This window comes from Rhinoraja longicauda, chromosome 6 (genome assembly GCF_053455715.1).
Source record: "Rhinoraja longicauda isolate Sanriku21f chromosome 6, sRhiLon1.1, whole genome shotgun sequence".
NCBI classification, from domain to species: domain Eukaryota; kingdom Metazoa; phylum Chordata; class Chondrichthyes; order Rajiformes; family Arhynchobatidae; genus Rhinoraja; species Rhinoraja longicauda.
The window spans coordinates 80584232-80610214 of record NC_135958.1 but is presented as its reverse complement, the minus strand read 5'-3'; the positions used below and the strand labels follow the sequence as shown (position 1 = coordinate 80610214).

The following is a 25983-nucleotide window of genomic DNA, read 5'->3' as shown; positions in this document are numbered from 1 at the left end:
AAAGTCCCTGTGCTACTTATCCAAACTGGCAACTGATCTCACTCCAAGCTCTCGGTATCCATTCTCTCAGTGTTAAACTCTGACCCCACCTCACACAGCAATGACTGCTGTTCACCATCTCCCTGAATAGATGAGATGCTCGTCAATATTCAATCAGTCTGAAGAAGGGTCCAGCTACGAAATGTCACCTATCCATAAAAGATAAGACACAATGTGCTGGAGCAACTCAGTGGGTCAAGCAGCAACTCTGGAGAAAAGGAATCGGTGACGTTTCGGATCGAGACCCTTCATCAAACTCACCTAACCATGTTTTCCAGAGATGCTGCCTGACCCGCTGAGATACCCCAGCACTTTGTGTCTATTTTAGGATATCAGAGAGGGCCGGCACAGTGTCGCAGCGGGTAGAGCTGCTGCCTCACAGCACCAGAGACCCGGGTTCCATCCCGACTATGGGTGCTGTCTGTACGGAGTTTATATGTTCTCCCCGTGACCTGTGTGGGTTTCCTCCAACACTGCAAAGACATACAGGTTTGTAGTTTAATCGGCTTGGTATAAATGTAAATTGTCCCAGGTGTGTGTAGGATAGTGTTAGTGTGCGGGGATCGCTGGTCGGCGCGGACCCGGTGTGTTTCCGCGCTGTATCTCTAAACAGATCGCCAGGCAGCTTTGGAATTCCCTGGCTAGGCTTCTCGCACTGGAATGTTGAGCAATTGCCTTCTCTGTGATCGGGAGGTAGATGAGTTAGAATGGAGTGCGTGTGTTGGGTGAGGGGAGGTAGATGAGTTAGAATGGAGTGCGTGTGTTGGGTGAGGGGAGGTAGATGAGTTAGAATGGAGTGCGTGTGTTGGGTGAGGGGAGGTAGATGAGTTAGAATGGAGTGCGTGTGTTGGGTGAGGGTGGCGGCAGGTGTGAACTTTGCTTCTTTCTCACGGTTGTGTTGTGCCTGTGTCGAGCAGCCACGAATCATCGCAGTCGATGCTGGGAACCAACAGGAGCCACTTCAATGGAGCCCATGCCTTCCGCACAGCCCTTCCCCTCGACGCCCCGGTGTGGACCAAGGAGCAGTCGCACGAGGAGGCACTGGAGGAGCTGGCCATCCACAGCGCGGTGGGAACGCCCCAGACAGTGATCTTCAGCGAGGACAAGGCGGAGAACACTGCCATCGGCGAGTGGGGAGAGCGCTTCGTGCATGCCTTCCTGACGCACTGGCAGGGCAGTGACAGCCAGCTGAAGCCCAGCGTCGTTAGCTGGGTGAACCAGCAGGGCGAGAGTGGACTGCCCTTCGACTTCAGGGTGGTCTTCCCCTCGCTCAACCAGCAACCGGCGGTGGACACCTTCATTGAGGTTAAATCCACAGTCAAAGCGGAGAAGAACTATGTGCAGCTCTCGGCCCAAGAGATGGACTTGGCATTGCGGGCCAAATCTCACTACCACCTGTACCGCGTGTACAGGGCTGGTGATTCGCAGAACGTCAAACTGTGTCGCATTAAAAACCTGGCACAGTGCCTGCATGCAAAACAGCTCGAGTTATTCTTGTACGTATAAGTCCCACACTGATTTTAGGTAAGTCATTCCACTTTAAAGCTTTTTATTGGTTTTATGTTTTGTAGGTCGACAATGTAGCGACCAGATCTTGTTTTTAAAGAGTCTTTGTTTAATAACCATGATGGATCATGTTGGTATAATGTTTTTTTAGCTTGTATTTCCAGACAAAAAAAAAAAGTCATGTATTTGTGGAATTATTGTGTGATTTTACTTTTTTTAAAACCCTTTTTATCATTGTGCAAATCTGTGCTGTTGTGATAGAATGACGATAATTATTGCAATAAATTATCTTTACAAGTTTATCATCTTTAATCATCATTCTCCGGGTAGTGTTGGTGAAACCAGCAATGATTGTCCAGCTTCAGAAGGTCATAAGTGATAGGAGCAGAATTAGGCCATTCGGCCCATCAAGTCTACTCCGCCATTCAATCACGGCTGATCGAAGGTATCGCAAAATGCTGGAGTAACTCAGCAGGTCAGGCAGCATCTAGGAGAGAGGGAATGAGTGACGTTTCGGGTCGAGACCCTTCTTCAGACTGATGTCAGGGGGGCGGGACAAAGGAAGGATATAGGTGGAGACAGGAAGATAGAGGGAGAACTGGGAAGGGGGAGGGGAAGAGAGGGACAGAGGAACTATCTAAAGTTGGAGAAGTCAATGTTCATACCGCTGGGCTGCAAGCTGCCCAAGCGAAATATGAGGTGCTGTTCCTGCAATTTTCAGTGGGCGACTGAAGAAAGGTCTCGTCCCGAAACGTCACCTATTGCTTCTCTCCAGAGATGCTGCCTGACCCACTGAGTTACTCCAAGCTTTTTGTGTCTACCTTCGATTTAAACCAGCATCTGCAGTTTTCTTTCCCACTAAATACTCCTAACTGGTTGGCCAGCTGCTTCATGTGTTGTGTGTACTGCCTGTGGCAGATCCAGTCCTGGTGTGTAGGGGACAAGAATCCTGGACTTTGGTTGGTCTGATAGTCGTCATGGTCTGTCTTGTACAATGACATTCTATCATTAATTCAACCAGCTCAAAATGATACAAGTATCAGTCGGTCTGACACAGCCTGATATCAATAATGGTTCAAGCCGAACTGTTGGAAACAACTGCAACGCACAAGTTTAATTCAATGAATACAAGTTTATTTACATCAATTAACAATTTGGTAAGTGATTGGCAAAGGAAAGCAATACTGAACCTTCAGGCTGAAGTATCAAACAGCTTCTCGATCATCTCTTCAACCTGCTCCACTCTGTACTTTATGTATTTCTCAACATTCTTGGTAAAGGGAACATTGGAGTACCTGCAGGAGGACCAATGAAACAGGCAGTTCATGCTAGACATCCGCAGATAGACTGAGCAAGAGATGCTGGAAAACCAAGACTTATAGTTCAGATGGCAGCCAGCGGGAGGAACAGTCAACGGTTCGGTTGAAAGACCCCTCATCACAACTGGGTAAACTTGTTTGAAAGGATGGTTTGGAGAGGTAGCGCACACTAGGGACAATTTACAATTTTACAAAGCCAATTAACCTACAAACTTGCATGTCTTTGGAGTACTGGAGCTCCTGGAGAAAACCCACGCAGTCACGGGGAGAACGTACAAACTCCGTACGGACAGCACCTGTAGTCAGAATCGAATCCAGGTCTTTGGCGCTGTGAGGCAGCAACTCTACCGCTGCCCCACCAAAGTTGCAGAAATGGGGAGCAGTGGAGATGAGGGGGGGAATGACTGTGATGGAATCCAGACCAAAGTATCAAGAGAAACAGTTCACCCTGCAGCAGATCTGTCAGGAGAAATTGGCCCAAAGTTCAAACCAACAGGCATTTCTGCAGCAACGTTGTTGACTGCCGGTATCTTTGGGACACCCTGAAGCCAAGTATTTTCAAACTATTGAAAACACCTGAAAGTCACTTAGAGTGGATGTGGAGAGGATGTTTCCACTAGTGGGAGAGTCTAGGGCCAGAGGGCACAGCCTCAGAATTAAAGGATGTGCTTTTAGAAAAAAGATGAGGAATTTTATTTAGTCAGAGGGTGGTGAATTTGTGGAATTCATCACCACAGACGGTTGTGGAAGCCACGTCATTCGGTATTTTAAAGGTGCAGATTGATAGATTCCTGATTAATATAGGTGTCGGGGGTTATGGGAGAGAAGGCAATTAGAATGGGGTCGAGACAGATCAGCCATGATTGAATGGTGAAGTAGACTTGATGGGCCAAATGGCCTAATTCTGTGCCTAGAACTTATGGGCTAAATGCAGGCAAGTGGGACTAGCGTAGGTGGGGCATCTTGGTCAGCACAGACAAGTTGGGCTGAAGGGCCTGTTTCTCTGCTCTGTGACTTTAGTGAAATAACTAAAGTGCTGAGCAAGGGCCAACACGAGATCTGTTAGTCTGAGCCTCCGATCAAGTCCCAACCAGATCAAGGTGAAGACCCTTATGGCGGTATTCAAAGCTGTGTCTGGCAGCCAACATTGGCAGATGGCCCATTCCGTAGCACGGGTACTGCAGGTGGTATTCCACGCTCACTACAGCCTGAACATCAGCAAGAATGAAGAACCCTCTCGTTCAGGCACAGATTCCCCCGTTAACTCAAAACGAAAGTTTGCACAGACACAAACTTCCCCCCCCCCGGCTCAGAACCAGTCGACACGTGAGGAGATGCCTCCTACCTCTGCCAGAAGACTCGGTACGCCACAGTCACGTTCTCCTTCTGTGCCCGCCGGATCTTATCCCTCTGCTCCTTGTCCGGGATCGCCCAGGACTTCTGGATTTTGCAGAGTTCTTCCAGGCCATCGTTAAATGCCTTTGAAACAAAAATTAGTTTCATTTATGAGAACCCATTACAATCCCACGCTCCAATCCCTCCACTCCATTGCCCACTGGAACATCGCACAGATTCAGCCAGAATAGTGTGGGTGTGGAGACGATGTTTCCACTAATGGGAGAGTCTAGGACCAGAGGTCACAGCCTCAGAATGAAAGGACATACCTTTAGAAAGATGAGACGGAATATCTTTAGTCAGAGGGTGGTGAATCTATGGCATTCATTGCCACAGAAGGCTGTGGAGGCCAAGTCAATGGATATTTTTAAGGCGAAGATTGATATGAAAGGTGGAGTAAACTTGATGGGCCGAATGGCCTTATTCTGCTCCTAGAATCTATGGACTTATGAGCGCCAGTTGTCAGGCCTTTAGCACCATCACTGTAACCCATACTACCCCAGCCACTTGGTCTGGAAGTGTGAGGGGTTGTGTCGGCAGGGTACTGAGATTGCGCTGTGTGTGTGTGTCGGCCTCAATGTCCGGTGAGGACGTTGGCGGAGTCCTCTTACCTCCACTGGGCCTGACTAAATTGTCTCAGACATTCCAGCACACCTCCTCACCTCTCCCAGGAGAAGCCACCAGACTACGGACAGCCCACAACACTGTTCCCAGGGGTCTTGAGCAGAGAGGAGAGGATGGAGGCTGGACCAAGATAAGGTACGTACTCCACACGCAATACTTCACTGAGATTCACACAATTAGAACACAAAGCCAGGCACAGACAGGATATGGTGGCTAAATCTTGTTCCTGGACCAAGGTTTATGTTATAACAATTTACATCAGAAAACACTCCCAGGTACTTGCAGAAAGGTAAGGGTTAGGACACAAGACTGTCGGTGATCTAAAGGTGGCAGCAGAGAGAATCGCATCAATGATGATTACATCCCCTTCCATCTTACCTTAAATCGGTCTTTAATCGCCTGCCTTTCTTTATCTTTTAACTGCAAAAATACAAAATGGAAGCGATCACTCCAGTGAATCAGTTTAAAGAGTCACCATGATTAACGTCTGTCTGACCCCTCAGCTCAACCCAGTTTGGACCTCCGTGCTGCTCAGGCGGTTACTAATCTTTGTCTACACAGAACTGGCGGATAAAGAATGAGCATCAGCCATGACCTGATGAAATAGTGGAAGGCAGCACGCTGAGAGCTACTCACACTGGAGAGGAGAGCAGATCAGCCCGTGAGCGTTTGATGGCACTGGGCCTGTACTCGCTGGAGTTTAGATGGATGAGGGAGGACCTCATTGAGACGTACAGAATAGTGAGCGGCCTGGACAGAGTGGATGTGGAGAGGATGTTTCCACTGGTGGGAGAGTCTAAGACCAGAGGCCACAGCCTCAGAATTAAAGGATGTTCCTTTAGGAAGGAGATGAGGAGGAATTTCTTTAGTCAGAGGGTGGTGAATCTGTGGAATTCATTGCTACAGGCGGCTGTAGGTCAAGTCAGTGGGTATGTTTAAGATGGAGTTTGACAGATTCTTGATTAGTACAGGTGTCAAAGGTTACAGGGAGAAGGCAGGAGAATGGGAATGAGAGGGAAAGATAGATGACCCATGACTGAATGGCGGAGTAGATGGGCCAAATGGCCTAATTCTGCTCCTATAACATGAACCCAGTCTCGTTAGACCAGGACTCTTTCCCCTTAACAAAAACTCAGGTAATAATGCTACTGAGTTAAGTTGATCCAGAAATTTGCAACCAACTACAGACTTATGGATCATTTCAAATAAATTTAAGATCAATGCCAAAAATCAGCAAGAGCGAATGAAGTTAAGCTTTGAGACTGTTGTAAGAAGCCACCTGTATAACTAGCGTCCTGTAAAGATACCTACTGCCCTCACCCTGTCAAGGCTTGTCCACATCACTGTGGATCCAATGCCAACCCACACCACCCTGGCCACGCTCTCATCTCAGTCCCACCACCATGAACGGAACGGTGACACAGCGGTAGAGTTGCTGCCTTACAACGGCAGAGACCCAGGTTGTATCCTGACTACGGAGTTCTCCCCGTGACCTGCGTGGGTTTTCTCTGGTGTCCTCCCGCGTTCCAATGACGTGCAGGTTTGTAGGTTAATTGGCTTTGGTAAAATTGTAAATTGTCCCTAGTGTGTGTAGGGTAATGTGCGGTGATCGCTGGTCGGCACGGACTCGGTGGGCCGAAGGGCCTGTTTCTGCACTGCATCTCTAAATTAAACTAAAGGAAGGTGGTAGAGAGGAGTCAGAACCATGAGCTCTAGCTTCTTCCAAAATAACCATCAGGCTCTTGAACACAACACTAACCTCAACTATGAACCTCAGTGGACTGTGTCTTTGCTGCCCATGTACCATGTGTAGTCATGTATGATTATATTTGTGCGTGTGTGGGTGTTGTGTTACCGGCCTGTTATGCTGCTGCAAGAAAGAATTACATGTGACAATTAAACACTCTCGGTCCCCAGTTGTGTGGAACTGAAAAAGTCATAGAGTGATACAGTGTGGAAACAGGCCCTTCGGCCCAACTTGTCCACACCGGCCAACATGCCCCAGCTACACTAGTCCCACCTGCCTGCGTTTGGTCCATATCCTTCCAAACTTGTCCTATCCATGCACCTGTCTAAAGTTTCTGAAGAAGGGTCTCGACCCGAAACGTCACCCATTCCTTCTCTCCAGAGATGCTGCCTGACCCGCTGAGGTACTCCAGCATTTTGTGTCTGTTTACTAAACGTTGGGATAGTCCCAGCCTCAACTATGTCCCCTGGCAGCTTGTTCCATACACCCACCACCCTTTGTGTGAAAAAGTTACCCCTCGGATTCCTATTAACTCTTTCCCCCTTCACCTTAAACCTATGTCCTCTGGTCCTCGATTCCCCTACTCTGGGCAAGAGATTCTGTGCATCTACCCCGATCTATTCCTCTCATGGTTTTATACACGATATACATGATTTTAAATGGTTAAGTATTGTCCATGCCATCTTCCGGAGGGAGACTGAGATGGGCAGTGGACACAGGTCCTACCAGTCGACCAGTTTGCGAGAATATGATGTAAATGGTGCTACTCACTTTAGTTCCAGGCTGGAAGGCGGGCAGGTTACCTTCGGTAAGGGGCGTCGTGACTTTTAACCAGCTGTGAAGATAATAAAAAGGGTCAACAATAAACGACACAGTACAGAAGAGGCAGGCTAACACTTTCCCTGCCTGCTGCCCCACTGACACGACACATTGGGAGCACAACTTGGTCCTGGGCACAATGGTCAGGTCTCACCCACTGACTATAGACACAAAAAGCTGGAGTAACTCAGCGGGACAGGCAACAACTCAAGAGGTTTCGGGTCCAGTCCCTTCTTCACCCACTGACCTCTAGGATCACAGCTTGTGCTATTCACCTTCTCCAAATGCCTCTGATGGTCAAAGACAACAGTTTAGCTTAGAGATACAGCGAGGATACAGGCCCTTCAGCCCACCGGGTCTGTGCCGACCAGCGATCCCCGCACATTAACACTATCCTACACACACATTAGGGACAATTTTTACATTTACCAAGCCAATGAATCTAGATTTAATTAATTAATCTGTACGACTTTGGAGTGTGGGAGGAAACCGAAGATCTTGGAGAAAAGCCAAAGGGCCCGTTTCCTCGATGTATTTCTAAAACGAAACAAGTTCCACTTCAACTGCACCTCTGATTAGAGGGGGGCGGGGGGTAAATGTGGCATGGGCTCGATGGGCCAAATAACTATTTTTCCGATGTTGAAATCTGCAAAGGAATATTTCATAGAAAGGTGAGGCAGCATATGTGGAGAGAGAGACCCAAGCATTTACTGCCTGTGAGTCAAAGAAGGGTTGCAACCCAAAACATCACCTATTCTTTATCTCCAGAGATGCTGCCTGACCCGCTGAGTTACTCCAGCATTTTGTGTCTATGTTTGATGTGCACCAGCATCTGCAGAACCTCCCTGCATATTTTCTCTGCAGAAGTTGCCCGACCTGCCGATAAACTCCAGCACTGTTTTTACTCGAGTTACCTGCGCTGATAAGTCTGGAGCTGTTCTTCGATGTGACTCCTGTACGCCTTGTCCGGGTGCTTCTGAGAAACCGCCACAAGTTGGATTAACTCGGACCTGCACAACATCAGACTGGAAAGTTAGGAAACTAACTGCTTTTAATGACATTTTTGTAAGATACAGCATGTAAGCTGGCCCTTCGGCCCACCGAATCCATGCTAACCGTCGCTCACTCGTTCACACTTAGCTCTACATTCGCCCATTTTCTCATCCACTCCCTGCACACTAGGGGCAATTTACAGAGGGCGAGTTAACCTACAAACCCCCCCACGTCTTTGGGATGTGGGAGGAAACCGGAGCGCCCGGAGGAAACCCAGGCAGCCACAAGGCAGAACACCACATACACAACACCCAAGGTCAGGGTCTCTGGCGCTGTGAGGCAGCTGATCTACCCACTGATCTACCCACTGATCTACCCACTGATCTACCCACTGATCTACCCACTGATCTACCCACTGCGCCACCATACAGAAACAATCATTCGTGGTCCTTGGCCACAGAACCCGACTGTAATTGTTAAAGGAAAGCAAAAGGTAGCTCAGTTACATGTGAAATCTGTCACACAGCGTACTGGTGTCTGCACACAACAAATTAAATAGAAACATAGAAAATAGGTGCAGGAGTAGGCCATTCGGCCCTTCGAGCCTGCACCGCCATTCAATATGATCATGGCTGATCATCCAACTCAGTATCCTGTACCTGCCTTCTCTCCATACCCCCTGATCCCTTTAGCCACAAAGGCCACATCTAACTCCCTCTTAAATATAGCCAATGAACTGGCCTCAACTACCTTCTGTGGCAGAGAATTCCAGACTCACCACTCTGTGTGAAGAAATGTTTTCTCATCTCGGTCCTAAAAGACTTCCCCCTTATCCTTAAGCTGTGACCCCTGGTTCTGGACTCCCCCAACATCGGGAACAATCTTCCCGCATCTAGCCTCTCCAACCCCTTAAGAATTTTATATGTTTCTATAAGATCCCCCCTCAAGTCTTCTAAATTCCAGCGAGTACAAGCCCAGTCTATCCAGTCCCAGACCCTATCTGGCAGGTGCGTGAATCACCAGTAACTAGAACGGGACAGGAACAGGCCCTTCGGCCCACAATGTCCGTGCTGAACTTGATGCCAAGTTGCCTTCACATCATCCGTATCCCCCCCATTCCCTGCGTATCCATGTGCCCGTCTGCAAGCCTCTTAATGCCATTATCGTATCTGCCTCCACCACCCCTGGCAGCGCGTTCCAGGCACAATTACAAATTGGAACATGGGGGGTGAAGTAGTTCACATGAGGGGGCAGAGCATGAGTGGAAATTGGAATCACTCTCTGCAATGGTCACTGGACAATTTTCTGCCCGTTGTCCTAAGAATGTGGAGTATAAGAATGGCTAACTTACTTCTCCAGAGATTTGAGGATGTAGTTAAAGTTATTAAGCAGGAAGACAGCGCCCAGGGCTGTATCCTCGTACACCTTCGCCTTGCTGTGCAGGTTCAGCTGCAGGTTGCCCAGTATCTTGCCTGCAGGAAGTAAAGCGATTGTTTTACACTTTGCAAATTTTAAACCAATCAGAAATAAATTCCTAATTGAAAGAATTCAGGAGCAATGTACAGGAGATCGACAGAAAAAGCTGGAGTAACTCAGCTGGACAGGCAGCGTCTCTGGAGAGAAGGAATGGGTGATTCCTTCTTCAGGGCCGAATGGCCTCCTCCTGCACCTATTGTCTATTCAGTCTAAAGAAGGGTTTCGACCTGAAACGTCACCCGTTCCTTCTCTCCAGAGATGCTGCCTGCCCCGCTGAGTTACTCTAGCATTTTGTGTCTATCTTCGGTTTAAACCAGCACCTGCAGTTCCTTCATACAGCAATGTACAGGAGTTAGTTATTCAATCCTCATGTTCACTGTGCCCAGAATGTCCATTCTCGCCGCCTCTCCTGACAGACAGCCTGTTGCAAGTGTGACAGGACAGTTTTTAAAAGGTTGGCGAGAGTACAGCTGCAGCTAAACTCCGATGAGATTTTATCAGAATAACTAACAGCTCTCCTGTCACACACAGGGAACATTTAACACCAGGATTTCTGCTTCAGCTATCAAGCTCCTCAGGCTAAATGTCATTGCACTGCAGGTTAACAGACAGATGCTAATGCCATTACATAATGGACAAGGAGTGTAAGCTTAAATCTTACAAGAACCCCAATAAACAATATTCCCAGTCATTCCTTCTGAAGAAGACACAGAAGCTTGGAGGTGCGCACCACCAGACTCAGGAACAGCTTCTTTCCCTCTGTTATCAGGCTTCTGAAGTCCCCAGAAGGCAGTGGAGGCCAATTCACTGGATGTTTTCAAGAAAGAGTTTGATTTAACTCTTAGGGCTAACGGAATCAAGGGATATGGGGAGAAAGCAGGAACGGGGTACTGATTTAGGATGATCAGCCATGATCATATTGAATGGCGGTGCTGGCTCAAAGGGCCGAATGGCCTCCTCCTGCACCTATTGTCTAAGTTTCCTTGTGTAAGCTGGGATACTGTCCCATTGTGGACATTGGCAGTTTGCGTTGGAACAGTTATGCTACAATGCTGAGAACTATATTCTGCACTCTGGTATATTTTTCTATGCTTTACTTATTGTACTTGAGCTTGGCGTGATTGTATTCATGTACAATCTTCTCCCAATCCAGCGCGCAAATAAAGGTTTATCACTGGCCCTCAGTACACGTGACAATAATAAGCCTAAACCTGTGAAATGAACGGTGAAATGCTGCTGAAGAAACACAACCTGCTGGAGTAACTCAACAGGTCAGGCAGCATCAGGGGTGTGTGTAACTCAGCATCTGCTGTTGCTTCCTACCCAGTGAAATGGTGCCACTGACCACATGCTTTGCCCACCTCCCTCTCCCTCCTCTCCGTGAATACTCACAGATGTAGTTGCTGAGCAGCCGCCTGTTGAATTCAGAGTTGTAGGAGCTGGACGAGGTGCCGATCTCTGCAAGGCAATCATTTCCAGTCTCAGTTATAAATCCAGCAACGCACTGTGTACATACTTTGCAGTGCTGAACTACTATCTGCCTCTATGGAGACCCTGGACTATCCTTGATCTGGCGTTTACCTTGCACTAAAGGTTATTCCCTTATCATGTATCTATGCACTGTAAATGGATCTATTGTAATCGTGTATTGTCTTTCCGCTGACTGGTTAGCACGCAACAAAAGCTTCCCACTACCTCGGTACACGTGACAATAAACTGAACCAACTGTTCTAGGGGTGTGATGTTGGGATAAGATGCTAAATGTGCGGCACGGTGGCGCAGCGGTAGAGTTGCCGCCTTACAGCGAATGCAGCGCAAGAGAGACTCAGGTTCCATCCCAACTACGGGCGCCGCCTGTACGGAGTTTGTACGTTCTCCCCGTGACCTGCGCGGGTTTTCTCCGAGATCTTCGGTTTCCTTCCACACTCCAAAGATGTACAGGTATGTAGGTTAATTGGCTGGGCAGATGTTAAAAAAATTGTCCTTAGTGTGTGTAGGATAGTGTTAATGTGCGGGGATCGCTGGGCGGCGCGGACCCGGTGGGCCGAAGGGCCTGTTTCCGCGCTGTATCTCTAAATCTAAATCTAAATGTTTTAAACGATGGATAACACCTGGCTCCTGAATATTTCCCCCCAATTTAGTTTAGTTTAGAGATACTGGGCGGAAACAGGCCCTTTGGCCCATTGAGTCCGCACCTCCCAGCTATCCCTGCACATTAACACTGTCCTATACACGCTAGGGACAATTTACACTGATACCAAGCCAATTTACCTACATGCCTGTACGTCTTTGAGTGTGGGATGAAGCCGAAGATCACGGAGAAAACCCACGCAGGTCACGGGGAGAACGTACAAACTCCGTACAGACGGCGCCCGTGGTCGTGATCGATCCCGGGTCTCCGATGCTGCAAGCGCTGTAAGGCAGCAACTCTACCGCTGCGCCACCCCATCATCTCTCCCCCTTATCATCTCTAGAGGAACCATCTCATCTCTAATTTCAGCTCAAGATACACTAGGAAAGGTGTGAGAGCAGCCCTCAGACAGAGGAGGTAGAACAAATGCTCTTCCCAGTTCAACTCCCTGCCCCTTTGGTCCTTCCACACGGTCAAGGTCCCGGGGAATTAAACAGGTAATTTATCCGTGTACATTCTTTCGCACTTCAATTCAGGCCACACAATAGATCCAAATAATTTTGAAAGAGAAACAAATATTTTTAGGAACCCAAAGGACAGATAAAAACCATGGAACTCCCCCCTCCCCCCCCCCCCCATCGTATTTTCCCCGTCCCCCACTGAAATTACATCTGTGATGGCCATGGATTGTTCACACCGTGAAGTGTACAAAATCACGAGAGGAATAGATCGGGTAGATGCACAGAGTCTCTTGCCCAGAGTAGGGGAATCGAGGACCAGAGGACACAGGTTCAAGGTGAAGGGGAAAAGATTTAATAGGAATCCGAGGGGTAACCTTTTCACACAGAGGGTTGTGGGTGTATGGAACAAGCTGCCAGAGGAGGTAGTTGAGGCTGGGACTATCCCATCATTTAAGAAACAGTTGGACAGGTACATGGATAGGACAGGTTTGGAGGGATATGGACCAAGCGCAGGCAGGTGGGACTGGTGTCGCTGGGACATGTTGGCCGGTGTGGGCGAGTTGGGCCAAAGGGCCTGTTTCCACACTGTATCACCATTATGGTTACACACACAAGAGTGGGTCTGAACAGCAAGTGGTTTTGCCGGTTTCCCCCAAGACACTTTGCCCAGGAGAGTCTCTGGATATTTGCTCGGAATGCTTTTTCTTAAAATCCGGGGACGGACATCAGCGGAAGGGCAGGTGGGACACAGTCTGGGGCAGGTGGGACACAGTCTGGGGCAGGTGGGACACAGTCTGGGGCAGGTGGGACACAGTCTCGGGCAGGTGGGACACAGTCTCGGGCAGGTGGGACACAGTCTCGGGCAGGTGGGACACAGTCTCGGGCAGGTGGGACACAGTCTCGGGCAGGTGGGACACAGTCTCGGGCAGGTGGGACACAGTCTCGGGCATGTGGGACACAGCCTCGGGCAGGTGGGACAGCCTCGGGCAGGTGGGACAGCCTCGGGCAGGTGGGACAGCCTCGGGCAGGTGGGACAGCCTCGGGCAGGTGGGACACAGTGTCGGGCAGGTGGGACACAGTGTCGGGCAGGTGGGACACAGTCTCGGGCAGGTGGACACAGTCTCGGGCAGGTGGGACACAGTCTGGGGCAGGTGGGACAGCCTCGGGCAGGTGGGACAGCCTCGGGCAGGTGGGACACAGTGTCGGGCAGGTGGGACACAGTCTCGGGCAGGTGGGACACAGTCTCGGGCAGGTGGGACACAGTCTCGGGCAGGTGGGGCACAGTCTGGGGCAGATGGGACACAGTCTCGGGCAGGTGGGACACAGTCTCGGGCAGGTGGGACACAGTCTGGGGCAGGTGGGACACAGTCTGGGGTAGGTGGGACACAGTGTCAGGCAGGTGGGAGACAGTCTGGGGCAGGTGGGCCAGTCTGGGGTAGGTGGGGCACAGTCTGGGGTAGGTGGGACACAGTGTCGGGCAGGTGGGACAGCCTCGGGCAGGTGGGACAGTCTCGGGCAGGTCAGCCATGTGGAGCGGTGAAGAGATACCTTAGGTGGGTGTGGATATTGACTTGCGTACTGCTTCAGAGGAACTCTACTGTACCTTTTATACTACAGTTGTTGCACTCCTTTACTCATGTAACTTTACTGGATTATACGCAAAACAAAAGCATTTCACTGCATCTAGGTACATGTGACAATATAGTAACAACTCAACTTCATCGAGATCAAGGCAGACGTTTGTATTCTAAGGAAATGAAGTGCAGTTGTAAGGTGCAAGGGCAGTTCATAGAGAAGGGAGGAGAGAGGTCAAAATAAACGCTCTCGGGAACCAGAGTAGCCCTTGGCGCTGGATGATTCGGGAGGTTGCTTAGTAAACACGAGGAATTGCAGATGCTGGAATCTTGACCAAAAAAAAAATGCTCGAGTAACTCAGCGGGTCAGGCAGCATCTCTGGAGGACATGGATGTGCGAAGTTTCGGGTCGGGAACCTTCTTCAGACTCTAGTCAGAAGAAGGGTCCCGACCTGAAACATCACCCATCCATGTTCTCCAGAGATGCTGCCTGACCCGCTGAGTTACTCCAGCACTCTGTGAAACGTCACCAATCCATGTTCTCCAGAGATGCTGCCTGACCCGCTGAGTTTCTGCAGCACTTTGTATTTTTTTGTTCCACACTGCTTGTGTTTCTGAGATCTTCTGAACCACCTTCTACCGGTACAGAATCAATTACCAACTTGTCCTTTAGAAAGCGTAGCTGAATAATTCAGCTCTTTAGCATTACAGACAGACAACTGTCTAGCGAACAAATGCAAGTCCTAGTTCTGATCTGTCATTAATTCTCTCCCATATTATTCTTCATTCCTGAGCACTGCCCTTCACAAACCCATCCCCAAGCTCTACGCTGGGAGGGAACGTGTTAGAGAGAGGATAAACCGTAAAAACATGAAGTAATGGACCCAGTTCAAAACAGCGTTGATTCCACAGAAGTAACATGAAGTGACAAGACAGATGGCGGAGATGAAGGGACTTACAGATCCACGAACTCACCTCTGGGGTCTAAGGGAATATGGTAAGTGTCCCCCAGAACTATGGGTCAGAGCAGAACAAAAACAGTGCAAAGGTGAGAAGAGTTAAGAGAATGTTAACCAGGAGTCAAGCAGTTCAATAAAACACAGCATGGTTAGAGGACAACGAGAACAGAGAGACAGCAGCAGGCAAACAGCGATGGGGGTAGAGGGGGAAAGATTCAACACCAGACACTAACCAGAGGTTAGACAGTGGTGCACCACATGGGTCCACAGAGAGGCAGAGGAGTTAGGGAAGGGGACACCACATCAGACAGGTAGCAGGGGAAGGGTGCTCGCACGCAACACAAAACCTTTTCACTGTACCTCAGTACACATGACAATAAACTAAACTGAACTGGGTCAGGGAGTGACCACAACAGCAGAGGGTCAGGGGAGCAGGCAGTGGGTGGCCAGGCAACAGGCAGTGGTAGGCCAGTCAGGGAGTGACCACAACAGCAGAGGGTCAGAGGAACAGGCAGTGGGTGGCCAGGCAACAGACACGGAGGACAAGGGGCGGAGGGGAATGGATACAGTATCGCATAAAGATATAACAAATCCACGAAAGGCAACAAGAGAAAATACATTTCTAAAATAAATGCCGAATAAATACTTCAATACCTGGGCAATCCGATTATGTTGTACAGGTCAACCAGACATTTTCCAGCACCCTTGGTACCAGAGCCTTTCTGGATTAAAGGTAGATACTAAATGCTGGAGTAACTCAGCGGGTCAGGCAGCATCTTGGAGGAGGAGAAGGAACGGGTGACCCTTCAGACTGAAGAAACATCACCCATTCCTTCTCTCCAGAGATGCTGCCTGACCCGCTGAGTTATCCAGCAGCTTGTATCTACCTTCGATTTAAACCAGCATCTGCAGTTTTTTCCCCCCATACCTTTCTGGATTATCCATGTTGCCGGACCAACAGAGGTCACGGCCTCCAGAATGTTCCGCCCAGGCCGCCGAGATACCGGCCTGCAGATTTGGCCTTGGAAGTGGACTATGGGAACGGATCTGCCAGACACAGCCGGGCTGTAGTTCCAGAGCCCTGGCAACAGGGGGGAAATCTGACACGCCGATCAACCGCCTCTCCCGGCCCAGGGGACACATTTTCAGGGGGGACTGACTTCCAGGGGAGATTTCAAATGCGCTCTCTCTGGTAATTTTGTCCAGATTAGAATAGGTGCCGCACCGCCAATGTCGGTGGTGGACCTGTACTTTGAAAGCCCTGAATTTTCAAATGACCTTTATCTAAAAGGTGAGAAATCCACACTGCAGATTTTACATAAACCCATTGATAGAAAGGTTTTTTTCCTAGTTGTAGGAACATAATAAGGCCATTTGGCCCATCAAGTCTACTAGACCATTCAATCATGGCTGATCAATCTTTCCCCGTCAACCCCATTCTCCTGATTTTTCCCCATAACCCTTGATACCGTACTGATCAATAATCTATCTCCTCCTTATAAATAACCATTCGCTTGGCCTCCACAGCCTTCTGTGGTAAATAATTCCGCAAATTCACCACCCTCTGGGCTGAAGAAATTCCTCCTCGTCTCCTTTCTAAAGGTGAGTCCTTTTATTCTGAGGCCGTGTCCTCTGGTCCTAGACTCTCCCTCTGGTAGAAACATCCTCACCACATCCACTCTACCAAGGGATATGGGGAGAAGGCAGGCACGGGTTACTGATTGTGGACGATCAGCCATGATCACAATGAATGGCGGTGCTGGCTCGAATGGGCCGAATAGCCTCCTCCTGCACCTATTTTCTATGTTTCTGTTTCTATCCAGGCCTTTCACTATTTGGCAAGTTTCAATGAGGTCCCCACTCATTCTTCTAAACTCCAGCGAGTCCAGGACTGTTCAGATATCGGACGGATGGAAGGTGGTGTATGCAGGCGGCCTCCTTGCGGCAGGAGTGCGGATCGTGAGCCTCGTGAACTCGAGGGTTTATGGAGAATGCCCCCCAAACAAAGTCACCCCCAGAGCGCATGTGGGCAGGAGGGTGAGGCAGCTGACACCCAACACCCTTCCCCGGACAGGCACAAGCATACTCACCCTGGGACGCTAACATTGAACTGGCAGTCTCCTGGAAATCCAGCAGCTGCTGAAGGAACAAGATGGCCTGAAGATGGAAAGACAATTCAGTGGCCGTTTCTTGGCGAACACTCATATAAGTTATAGGAGCAGAATTAGGCCATTCGGACCATCAAGTCTACACCGCCATTCAATCACGGCTGATCTATCTTTCCCTCTCAACCCCATTCTCCTGCCTTCTCCCCTGACATCCGTTCTAGTCACTCTTCATCCCCGCCCAGCTGCCATGACCATCCACCCCATCGATGATGTTGGATTCAACAGGTCTTGTTGTCCATCTGCCATACGTGGAGCAGAGGCTGAACAAGCCATGGACCCTGGCCAGAGCCCTGGACATGGACTCAGATTCCCCACCCCTGGCACAGCTGCAGTGTTCCCACCATCACCCCACATTTGAGCCAACCCAGTGAAACATCGGACCATCATTAGTGATCGATTGAAAGGCACAGCATGGAAACAATCCTTCAGTCCACACCATCCTTGGCCATCGATCGCCCGTTCACACCAGTTCCATATTATCCCACCTTCTCATCCACTCCCCACACAAATGGGGGGGGGGGGGGGACAATTTACAGAGGGACAATTAACCCACAAACCCACACGCATTAGGGATGTGGGAGGAAACCGGAGCACCCGGAGGAAACCCACGCGGCCACAGGGAGAACATGTAAACTCCACACACAGCACCCGAGGTCAGAATCGAACCCGGGTCTCTGGCACGGTGAGACAATAGCTCTATTTGCTGGCGGCTGTGAAACCGTTAGACAATGTGTTTCTCCGTCGGACAAGAGAGGCCACTACACAACCATTCATAGCAACTCGGTCAAAGCCAAGTGTGCTTTGGAGATTAACACAAATCATATTAAATGCTACAGAACTAAATGAATGTGTTAGCACAGTGCCAACCTACATTACTGGTGAGCTCGTGGACAGTTCCATCTTTGGGCATGTTGTATTCCTTGTCAGGGTCATTCTAAAGAGGAGAAAATACAAAATGGAAGTTTGGTTACAAGTGCAGGGTTTGCTCGAGGGGTGGAAGTTAGTAACCAATCTTAGAACAAAGATTGTAAGTTGATTTTATAAAATATGAAAGACTAAGGAACACCGGGAAAGAAAAATAATTGTTAAAGATATGTGAAAACCTATGAGCCAGAGCTGGGAAAGATAGAGCAAGCTTCAGCCCATTGAGTCCACGCCGACCAGCCATCACCCGTTCACACTAGTTCTATGTTATCCCACTGTCTCATCCACTCCCTACACACTAGGGGCCAATTAACCTATAAACTCAAACATCTTTGGGGTGTGGGAGGAAACCCACCCGGTCACAGGGAGAATGTGCAAACTCCACACAGACAGCACCCGAGGTCGGGTTTGAACCAGGGTATCTGGCCTGTGAGGAAGCGGCTCTACCCACTGCGCCACCGTGCCAACTAGGTTTGAAGATGATCAATCTCAAATGGACTCGGTAATGCCAAGTTGACAAGGGTGTCACAGAGAAACATTCTATTGTACAATATAGCTTCCAATAAGAAGGTAGACACACAATGCTGGAGTAACTAGGCAGATCATGCAGCATCTCGAGAGAGAAGGAATGGGTGACGTTTCGGGTCGAGACTCAAGGGACTCGACCCAAAACGTCACCCATTCCTTCTCTCCCGAGATGCTGCCTGTCCCGCTGAGTTACTCCAGCATTGTGTGTCTACCTTCGATTTTAACCAGCATCTGCAGTTTTTTCCGACACACAGGTTCCAATAATAAATGGTCTTGGTGTTTACTGGACCATGGGTTTTGGACCTTGATAACTTCACTAACACAAGCCCAACACTCGTCCAAACCCTCCAACATTTCCACCATCAGTAACTGAGAATAGTTATTGTATACACCAGATAACAACAGAATCTACACCAGTCCCACCTGCCTGCGCTTGGCCCATACCCCTCTCCACCCGTCCTATCCATGTACTTGTCCAAATGTTTCTTAAACGTTGGGATAGTCCCAGCCTCAACTACCTCCTCTGGCAACTCGTCCCATACAGCCACCACCCTCTGTGTGAAAACGTTACCCCTCATGTTCCTATTAAATCTTTTCCCCCTCACCATAAACCTATGTTCTCTTGGTTCTTGATTCCCCTACACTGGGCAAGGGACTCTTGTGCGTTTACCCAATCTATTCCTCTCATGATTTTGTACACCTCTATAAAATCGCCCCAAGATTTACCCCTAACCCCTTTGATTTAACCCCAACCCCTAACCCAACACTAATCCCAATATACTCCCCACATTCCCATCACCACTCCAGGGCATAATCTAACGTGGCCAATTCATAAACTCAGCTCTTCAAACTTAGTCTTTTATAAAGAATTATACGATCTTTAGCTTAAGGTTGACAGAAGACTTTGATACGTAGAGAGAAAAGTTCCAAGAGAAACATTACTGTCACAATTTACCTTAATGCTATCTGCAAACTCTTCCAAAGCTTTAGCTCCTGTGGTCTCCATGGATGTGATAAGCACTGGCAATTTATTTTTGGTGCTGGCAGCTGTGCCCTGCACAAAGCAAGCAAGGCAAAGACAATTAGCTGACTACAAACAGAACATGACACACGGTGCAGGAGTAACTCAGCGGGTCAGGCAGCATCTCTGGAGAACATGGATAGGTGACATTTCACAGAGTGCTGGAGTAACTCAGTGGGTCAGGCAGCATCTCTGGAGAACATGGATAGGTGACGTTTCAGAGTGCTGGAGTAACTCAGCGGGTCAGGCAGCATCTCTGGAGAACATGGATAGGTGATGTTTCACAGAGTGCTGGAGTAACTCAGCGGGTCAGGCAGCATCTCTGGAGAACATGGAAACGTGGGACCCTTCTTCCTGACCTGAAACATCACTTGTCCTTGCTCTCCAGATACCCGTACTAATCAAGAATCTGTCAATCTCCATTTTAATATTCCATTCACCTGGCCCCCACAGTCGTGGATGGCAATGAATTCTACAAATGCACCACCCTCTGAGTAAAGAAATTCCTCCTCATCTCCTTTCTACAGGTACATCCTTTGATTCTGAGGCTGTGCCCTCTGGTCCTAGACTCTCCCACTAGTGGAAACATCCTTTCCACTCTATCCAAGCCTTTCATTATTCTGTAAGTTTCAATGAGGTCCTCCCTCATCCTTCTAAACTCCAGCGAGTACAGGCCCAGTGCTGACAAACGCTCATTATATGTTAACCAAATCATCCCAGGGATCATTCTCGTAAATCTCCTCAGGACCCTCGCCGATGCCAGCACATCCTTCCTCAGTGATGAGGCCCAAAACTGCTGATAGTAGTCCAAATGTGGTCTGACCAGCGCCTTAACAAATCTCAGCATTGCATCCCTGTTTTTATGTTCCAGTCCTCTTGAAATTAAATGCTAACATTGCATTTGCCTTCCTTACTCCCGATTCAACCTGCAAATTAACCCTTTGGGAATCCTGCCAGTGGCAAGTCCCTTTGCACCTGTGACTTCACTCACCTGCAGAACTTGGTCAAATTCCTGTTTCATCAGTTTGAGGTGCTTCAGGATGGGGAAGATGGTGAGGACAGCCGAGTAGTCGTGCCTCATGATCGCTCGGCGGGCAGTGGACACGATGTTCTCCCCTTCTACCATGAGAGAGTCCAGAGCTTCCTGCAGCGGGAGGAAAGAGAAGCCAGTCACAGGCTCCAACACCCAGCGTGACCACATTCACCCTTCCCTTCAAACACAACGCCATTCATCCATCCTAACCACAACACAAAGCGGTGGAGTAGCTCAGCGAGGCAGACAACGATGTTTCGACTCGACACCCTTCTTCAGACTGGCGAAAAGGGCTGAACGATTTCACTGTGTAGGAAAGAACTGCAGATGCAGGTTTAAAGCGAAGGTAGACACAAAATGCTGGAGTAACTCAGCGGGTCAGGCAGCATCTCGGGAGAGAAGGAACCCTAAGGGTCTCGACCCGAAACGTCACCCATTCCTTCTCTCCCGAGATGCTGCCTGACCTGCAGAGTCACTCCAGCATTTTGTGTCTACCTGTGAACAATTTCACTCTGAATTCGGATTCTGAAGATTCCTTACCTTTTTTCAAAGAGAAATTTCTATACGAGGAGGAATTTCTTTAGTTGGAGGGTGGAGAATCTGTGGAATTCATTGCCACAGACGGCTGTGGAGGCCTAGTCAATGGATATTTTTAAGGTGGAGATTGATAGATTCTTGATTAATGAGGGTTTCAAGGGAGAAGGCAGGAGAATGGGGTTGAGAGGGAAAAGTAGATCAGACATGATCGGGTGGCGGAATAGACTCGATGGGCCGAATGGCACAATTCTGCTCCTATGACTTATGAAAGAGAAACAAGTATGTTTTAATGATGTAACTGGTAAATGAACAGCTGATGGATGAATTGGATGAACAGCGGAGAGTCTCACCTGTATCAAGGAGTCGAACGTTCTCTTCTGGTGGTGCTCGGGAATGATGTCGGTGAGTAGCTGGTACTCGCTCTGAACCAGCTTTACAAAGGCACTGATACAGTGAATATAAGAGTCGATTTCACTGTCCATTATGTCCTCCTTCCCTGAGCAGACAGGAGAAAATGTAAGGAAGGCACTGCTGATGCTGGTTTAAATCGAAGACAGACACAAAATGCTGGAGTAACTCAGCGGGACAGGCAGATTGAAGAAGGGTCTCGACCTGAAACGTCACCCGTTCCTTCTCTCCAGAGATGCTGCCTGTCCCGCTGAGTTACTCCAGCTTTTTGTGTCGATCGGAGAAAATGTAAGGAACCAGGGAAATCAAAGCAGACACATGCCCAACACAAGCTGAAGGTCTACTGTGCCCAAGCTAGACCACGTTACTCCCATGGATTTGGAGGCAGCGTGCTTGCGAGCAGCACCAACTAATACTACTCTTGGGAGGGGCATGGGGAAAGTGGAGGGGGTGGGCTTATCAGATCAAAGGGACGGATCGTGGCCTCAGACAAGGGGAAGGGGAGAGAAGTAATACTTACAAAGTATTTACAGGGAAGAACTGCCAGGGAATACTTACAGGGAAGAACTCCCTTTGAAAGCTTCACCACTCTTCCCGATCGAGAGCGTTCATACAGACATTGGCTGTGAACTTTCTCATGTGTAGAAAGATGATATTCTATTATCTACAGGACGATTGATTCAAAGATACAACATGGAAACAGGCCCTTTGGCCCACGGAGTCCATCCATCACCCGTTCTCCCTAGTTATCCCACTTTCTCATCCGCTCCCTGCATACTAGGGGGTAATTTACAGGGGCCCAATTAAGCTACAAACCCGCTCGTCTTTGGGATGTGGGAGGAAACCGGAGCACCGGAGGAAAGCCACACGGTCGCAGGGAGAACACGCAAACTCCAGGTGAGGTCAAGGGCAACCCCGGGTCTCTGGCGCTGAGTGGCAGCAGCTCTACCCACTGCACTACCATGCCGTCTCATTCAGATTAACGTTAGATTACTTAAATCGCATTTACCAGTACGCTGCAATATTTCAAAACTTTTAGTGTAAAATGCTCGCTATTAAATTTAACCAAAAAGGGTCCACAGTGCCTAAGGTTTGGAGTTTCAACCTTGCAACACGTGCACTCCCAGCCCGGGGTCACTGGAGAGCTACATAGATCTAAAATAAAAACAGCAGATGCTGGAAGTACTCAGTTGGTCAGGCAGCAACTGTTGAGAGTCTACTGTTTGGGTCGTTACCCTTCGCCAGAAAAGTGAGAAGAGGGGGAAGTGGATGGAAAAAGTAAATAGAACATCCATGATAGGCAGGATGTGTAGGAAGGATCTGGCAATGCTGGTTTACACCAAAGATAGACACAAAAATGCTGAAGTAACTCAGAGGGACAGGCAGCATCTCCAGAGAGAAGGAACAGGTGACTATTCGGGTTGCACCCCATCTTCAGACTGAGGCGAGGGAGGAAGTGCTTTCTAAACGAAACACAATTGTAGTGAAATGAACTACAATTCATTTGTGAATTGTGAATTCTCACTGCGCATCCAGCAGCCAATCACAACATTAAACCTTTAGTTTAGTTTAGAGATACAGCGCGGAAACAGGCCCTACGACCCACCGAGTCCACGCCGATCAGCGATCCCCGCACACTAACACTATCCCACACACACTAGGGGCAATGTACAATTTTACCAAGCCAATTAACCTACAAACCTGTACGTCTTTGGAGGGTGGGAGGAAACCGATGCACCCGGGGAAAACCCACGTGGTCACGCGGAGAACGTACAAACTCCGTACAGACAGCAGCCGTAGTCAGGATTGAGCACGGGTCTCTGGCGCTGTGAGGCAACAACTCTACTCCTGTGCCACCATGCATCCCTATTGGCTTTATTTGCAATGTATTGGCCATTTTGACTCGGTTAAAACACTCATTGCTAAGACAATGAAAATACTGAGGCAGGTAAGAGAGGCTGGGGCCATGTTGCAATGTCCCCCAGAGGTCAGTATGTTTGTGTGTGAGCGGATGAAGCAGTGGCACAGATCAGCTGGGGGTCAGAGGTGTGGGGGGGGGGGCAGATGATCTCAGTCCAATCACTGTTCAAACTCCAGCCTTGATTATGGAGCACTTGCACCTTCTCCACACCTCAGTCGTGGAAGAAGATGCAGTCTGGGGTTGGGTTGAGTTCAGTTGGGTTGAGAGTCCAGTTCATTACTATCACTTGTACTGAGGTACAGTGAAAAGCCTTTTCGGCTTTTCCATTCCCTCCACAGATGCCGCCTGACCCACTGAGGTCCCGCAGCAGGGTGTGTCTTGCTGAAGATGCCAGCATCGGCAGCTCCTTGTGTCATCATTGTACAACTTAAAAGCCTAGAGTAGATGTGGAGAGGATGTTTCCAGTAGTGGGAGAGTCTAGGACCAGAGGACACAGCCTCAGAATAAAAGGATGTACCTTTAGAAAGGAGATGAGGAGGAGGATTGAGAGGGAAAACTAGATCACCATGTTCGAATGGCAGAGCAGATTCGATAGGCTGAATGGCCTAATTCCATGTGTTATTCCAGTCAGTGCCCAACAGACTTCTGCACTCCAAATAATTGTTTATTAAACCAAAGAGACTGATCGTCGTTAAATCCAAGGTGATTGATGATCTTGCTCTTAAATTTCAACACAAGCTTACAGCTTCAAACTAGTGTACATTATTGGAGTCACATATTATCATCGTCAAAATAACGCAATTAGAGACAACTGTGATATGAGAATTGCAGGGACCCACATCATTGGAACTCACACATCATTGGAACATCTGCTGACATTACCGGGTAAGAGTAAGACAACTAAGACTTTAGAGATGAAGAGCCAAAGGAAAGATAAAGTGCCAACCTAATCCATCCGTCCCTACGTGTAGGAAGAAACTACAGATGTGGGTTTAAACCAAAGAAAGACACAAAAAGCTGGAGTAACTCAGCGGGTCAGACAGCATCTCTGGAGAAAAGCAATAGGCGGCGTTTTGGCTCGAGACCCTTCTTCAGGGATGCTGTCTCGACCCGAAACGTTATCTATTCCTTTTCTCCAGATGTGTCGTCCAAGTTACTCCAACACTTTGTGTCTATCTTCCATCCTTCCCTACTCTATGATCCACAGCACAGTCTACAATCCCCCCACTCTGAGGCTGGAAGAGAGGGAAGAGGAGTGATAGCCATGAGCAGCCAGGAAAGGAAAAGGAGATGAAGAGGGCAAAGGCTCGACATGAAAGGAAAATGTAGGCCAGGTAAATTATTCCAGCAATTAAAAATGTTGAACTGTTATTTCCATGCTAAAATTAAAACATTGTTAAACAAGAGTCGATGGAGCTTTGGTTTGTTTGTTAACGCGAGGTGGAACTTACCAGCAGGAGGGCCATGCTTGTCACTCAGCGTCTCTGACAGATGTTTAACTCGTAACTCGTGATCATGACCTGCTCGGACGTTAATTAGCAGAAACAGAAGGGGCTGATCACAGCTGCTGAAAGGACGGACTATGGCCACACATGGAAACTCTCAGAGAAACCTCTCCCGTCAGCTGGCAGACTTTAGAAAGGAGTGCGATCCGACAAGGCAACGAAGCTACTCTTTTAATGCAAATTTCATGCAGAGTTTTGCTTTTTTTTTTAAAACATCGATCGAAATGTAATTTGTACAGGACTTGGTCACAAAGTCGTACAGCACAGCAACAGGCCCTTCAGCCCAACTTGTCCATGCTGACCATGATGTCCCATCTAAACTAGTCAAACTGGCATGTATTTGGCCTGTATCCCCCTAAATCTTTCCTACCCATGTTGCTGTCCAAGTGTTTTCAAATTCCCTTCCAGCCACCTTTCCTACTGAAGACTACAGCCTCCCAACCAAGGTGAGGTGCTTCAGAGGGGAATGCTTACTGGGCCCGGTCTAATTATCACCTTTTTAACACATTCCCATTATAAATTATTGGAAAGTGGCTGTATACACTCGCCTGCCACTGATGTTTAGATTTTAGTTTTGAGATACAGCAGGGAAACAGGTCTTTCGACCCACCGAGTCCCCAATGACCAACAATCACCCGTGTTCTATGTTATCCTAGTTTCGTACCCACTTCCTACACCCACTAGGGAGCAATTTACAGAAGCCAATTAACCCGCATGTCTTTGGAATGCGAGAGGAGACCAGAGGACCCGGAGCAAACAGTGTTTGTACGTTAATTGGACTCTGTAAATTGCCCCTAGTGTGCAGGGAGTGGATGAGAACGTGGGATAACATGGAATCAGTGTGATCGATGGTCAGCATGGATTCAGTGGGTTGAATGGGTCGTTTCCATGCTGT

General features: G+C 48.7%; 2 protein-coding genes across 12 annotated transcripts in view; one reads left to right on the top strand and one right to left on the bottom strand.

Moving 5' to 3' along the window:
• Positions 1–1810, top strand: part of LOC144594664 (uncharacterized) — a 104623-nt gene extending 102813 nt beyond the window's left edge. Inside the window, 1 exon segment of the mRNA XM_078401485.1 lies at positions 957–1810. Coding sequence (XP_078257611.1) covers positions 957–1545 — 589 coding nt within the window. The 3' untranslated portion in view covers positions 1546–1810.
• Positions 1811–2649: 839 nt separating this feature from the next.
• The window catches only part of exoc7 (exocyst complex component 7), a 35625-nt gene continuing 12291 nt past the window's right edge, over positions 2650–25983 (bottom strand). For 4 of the 11 annotated variants that reach the window (XM_078401473.1, XM_078401479.1, XM_078401474.1 and 1 more), the window contains 13 exons: positions 21605–21750; positions 20676–20828; positions 19619–19717; positions 18083–18145; positions 17134–17200; positions 15060–15098; positions 11311–11376; positions 9794–9914; positions 8364–8459; positions 7402–7465; positions 5262–5303; positions 4210–4343; positions 2650–2840 (listed from right to left, as the gene is read on the bottom strand). In XM_078401473.1, coding sequence (XP_078257599.1) covers positions 2738–2840; positions 4210–4343; positions 5262–5303; positions 7402–7465; positions 8364–8459; positions 9794–9914; positions 11311–11376; positions 15060–15098; positions 17134–17200; positions 18083–18145; positions 19619–19717; positions 20676–20828; positions 21605–21750 — 1193 coding nt within the window. In that variant the 3' untranslated portion in view covers positions 2650–2737. Of the gene's footprint in view, positions 2841–4209; positions 4344–5261; positions 5304–7401; positions 7466–8363; positions 8460–9793; positions 9915–11310; positions 11377–15059; positions 15099–17133; positions 17201–18082; positions 18146–19618; positions 19718–20675; positions 20829–21604; positions 21751–25034; positions 25104–25983 lie in introns of all 11 variants that reach the window. The other 7 variants (XM_078401483.1, XM_078401475.1, XM_078401484.1 and 4 more) reach the window with 3 other exon arrangements.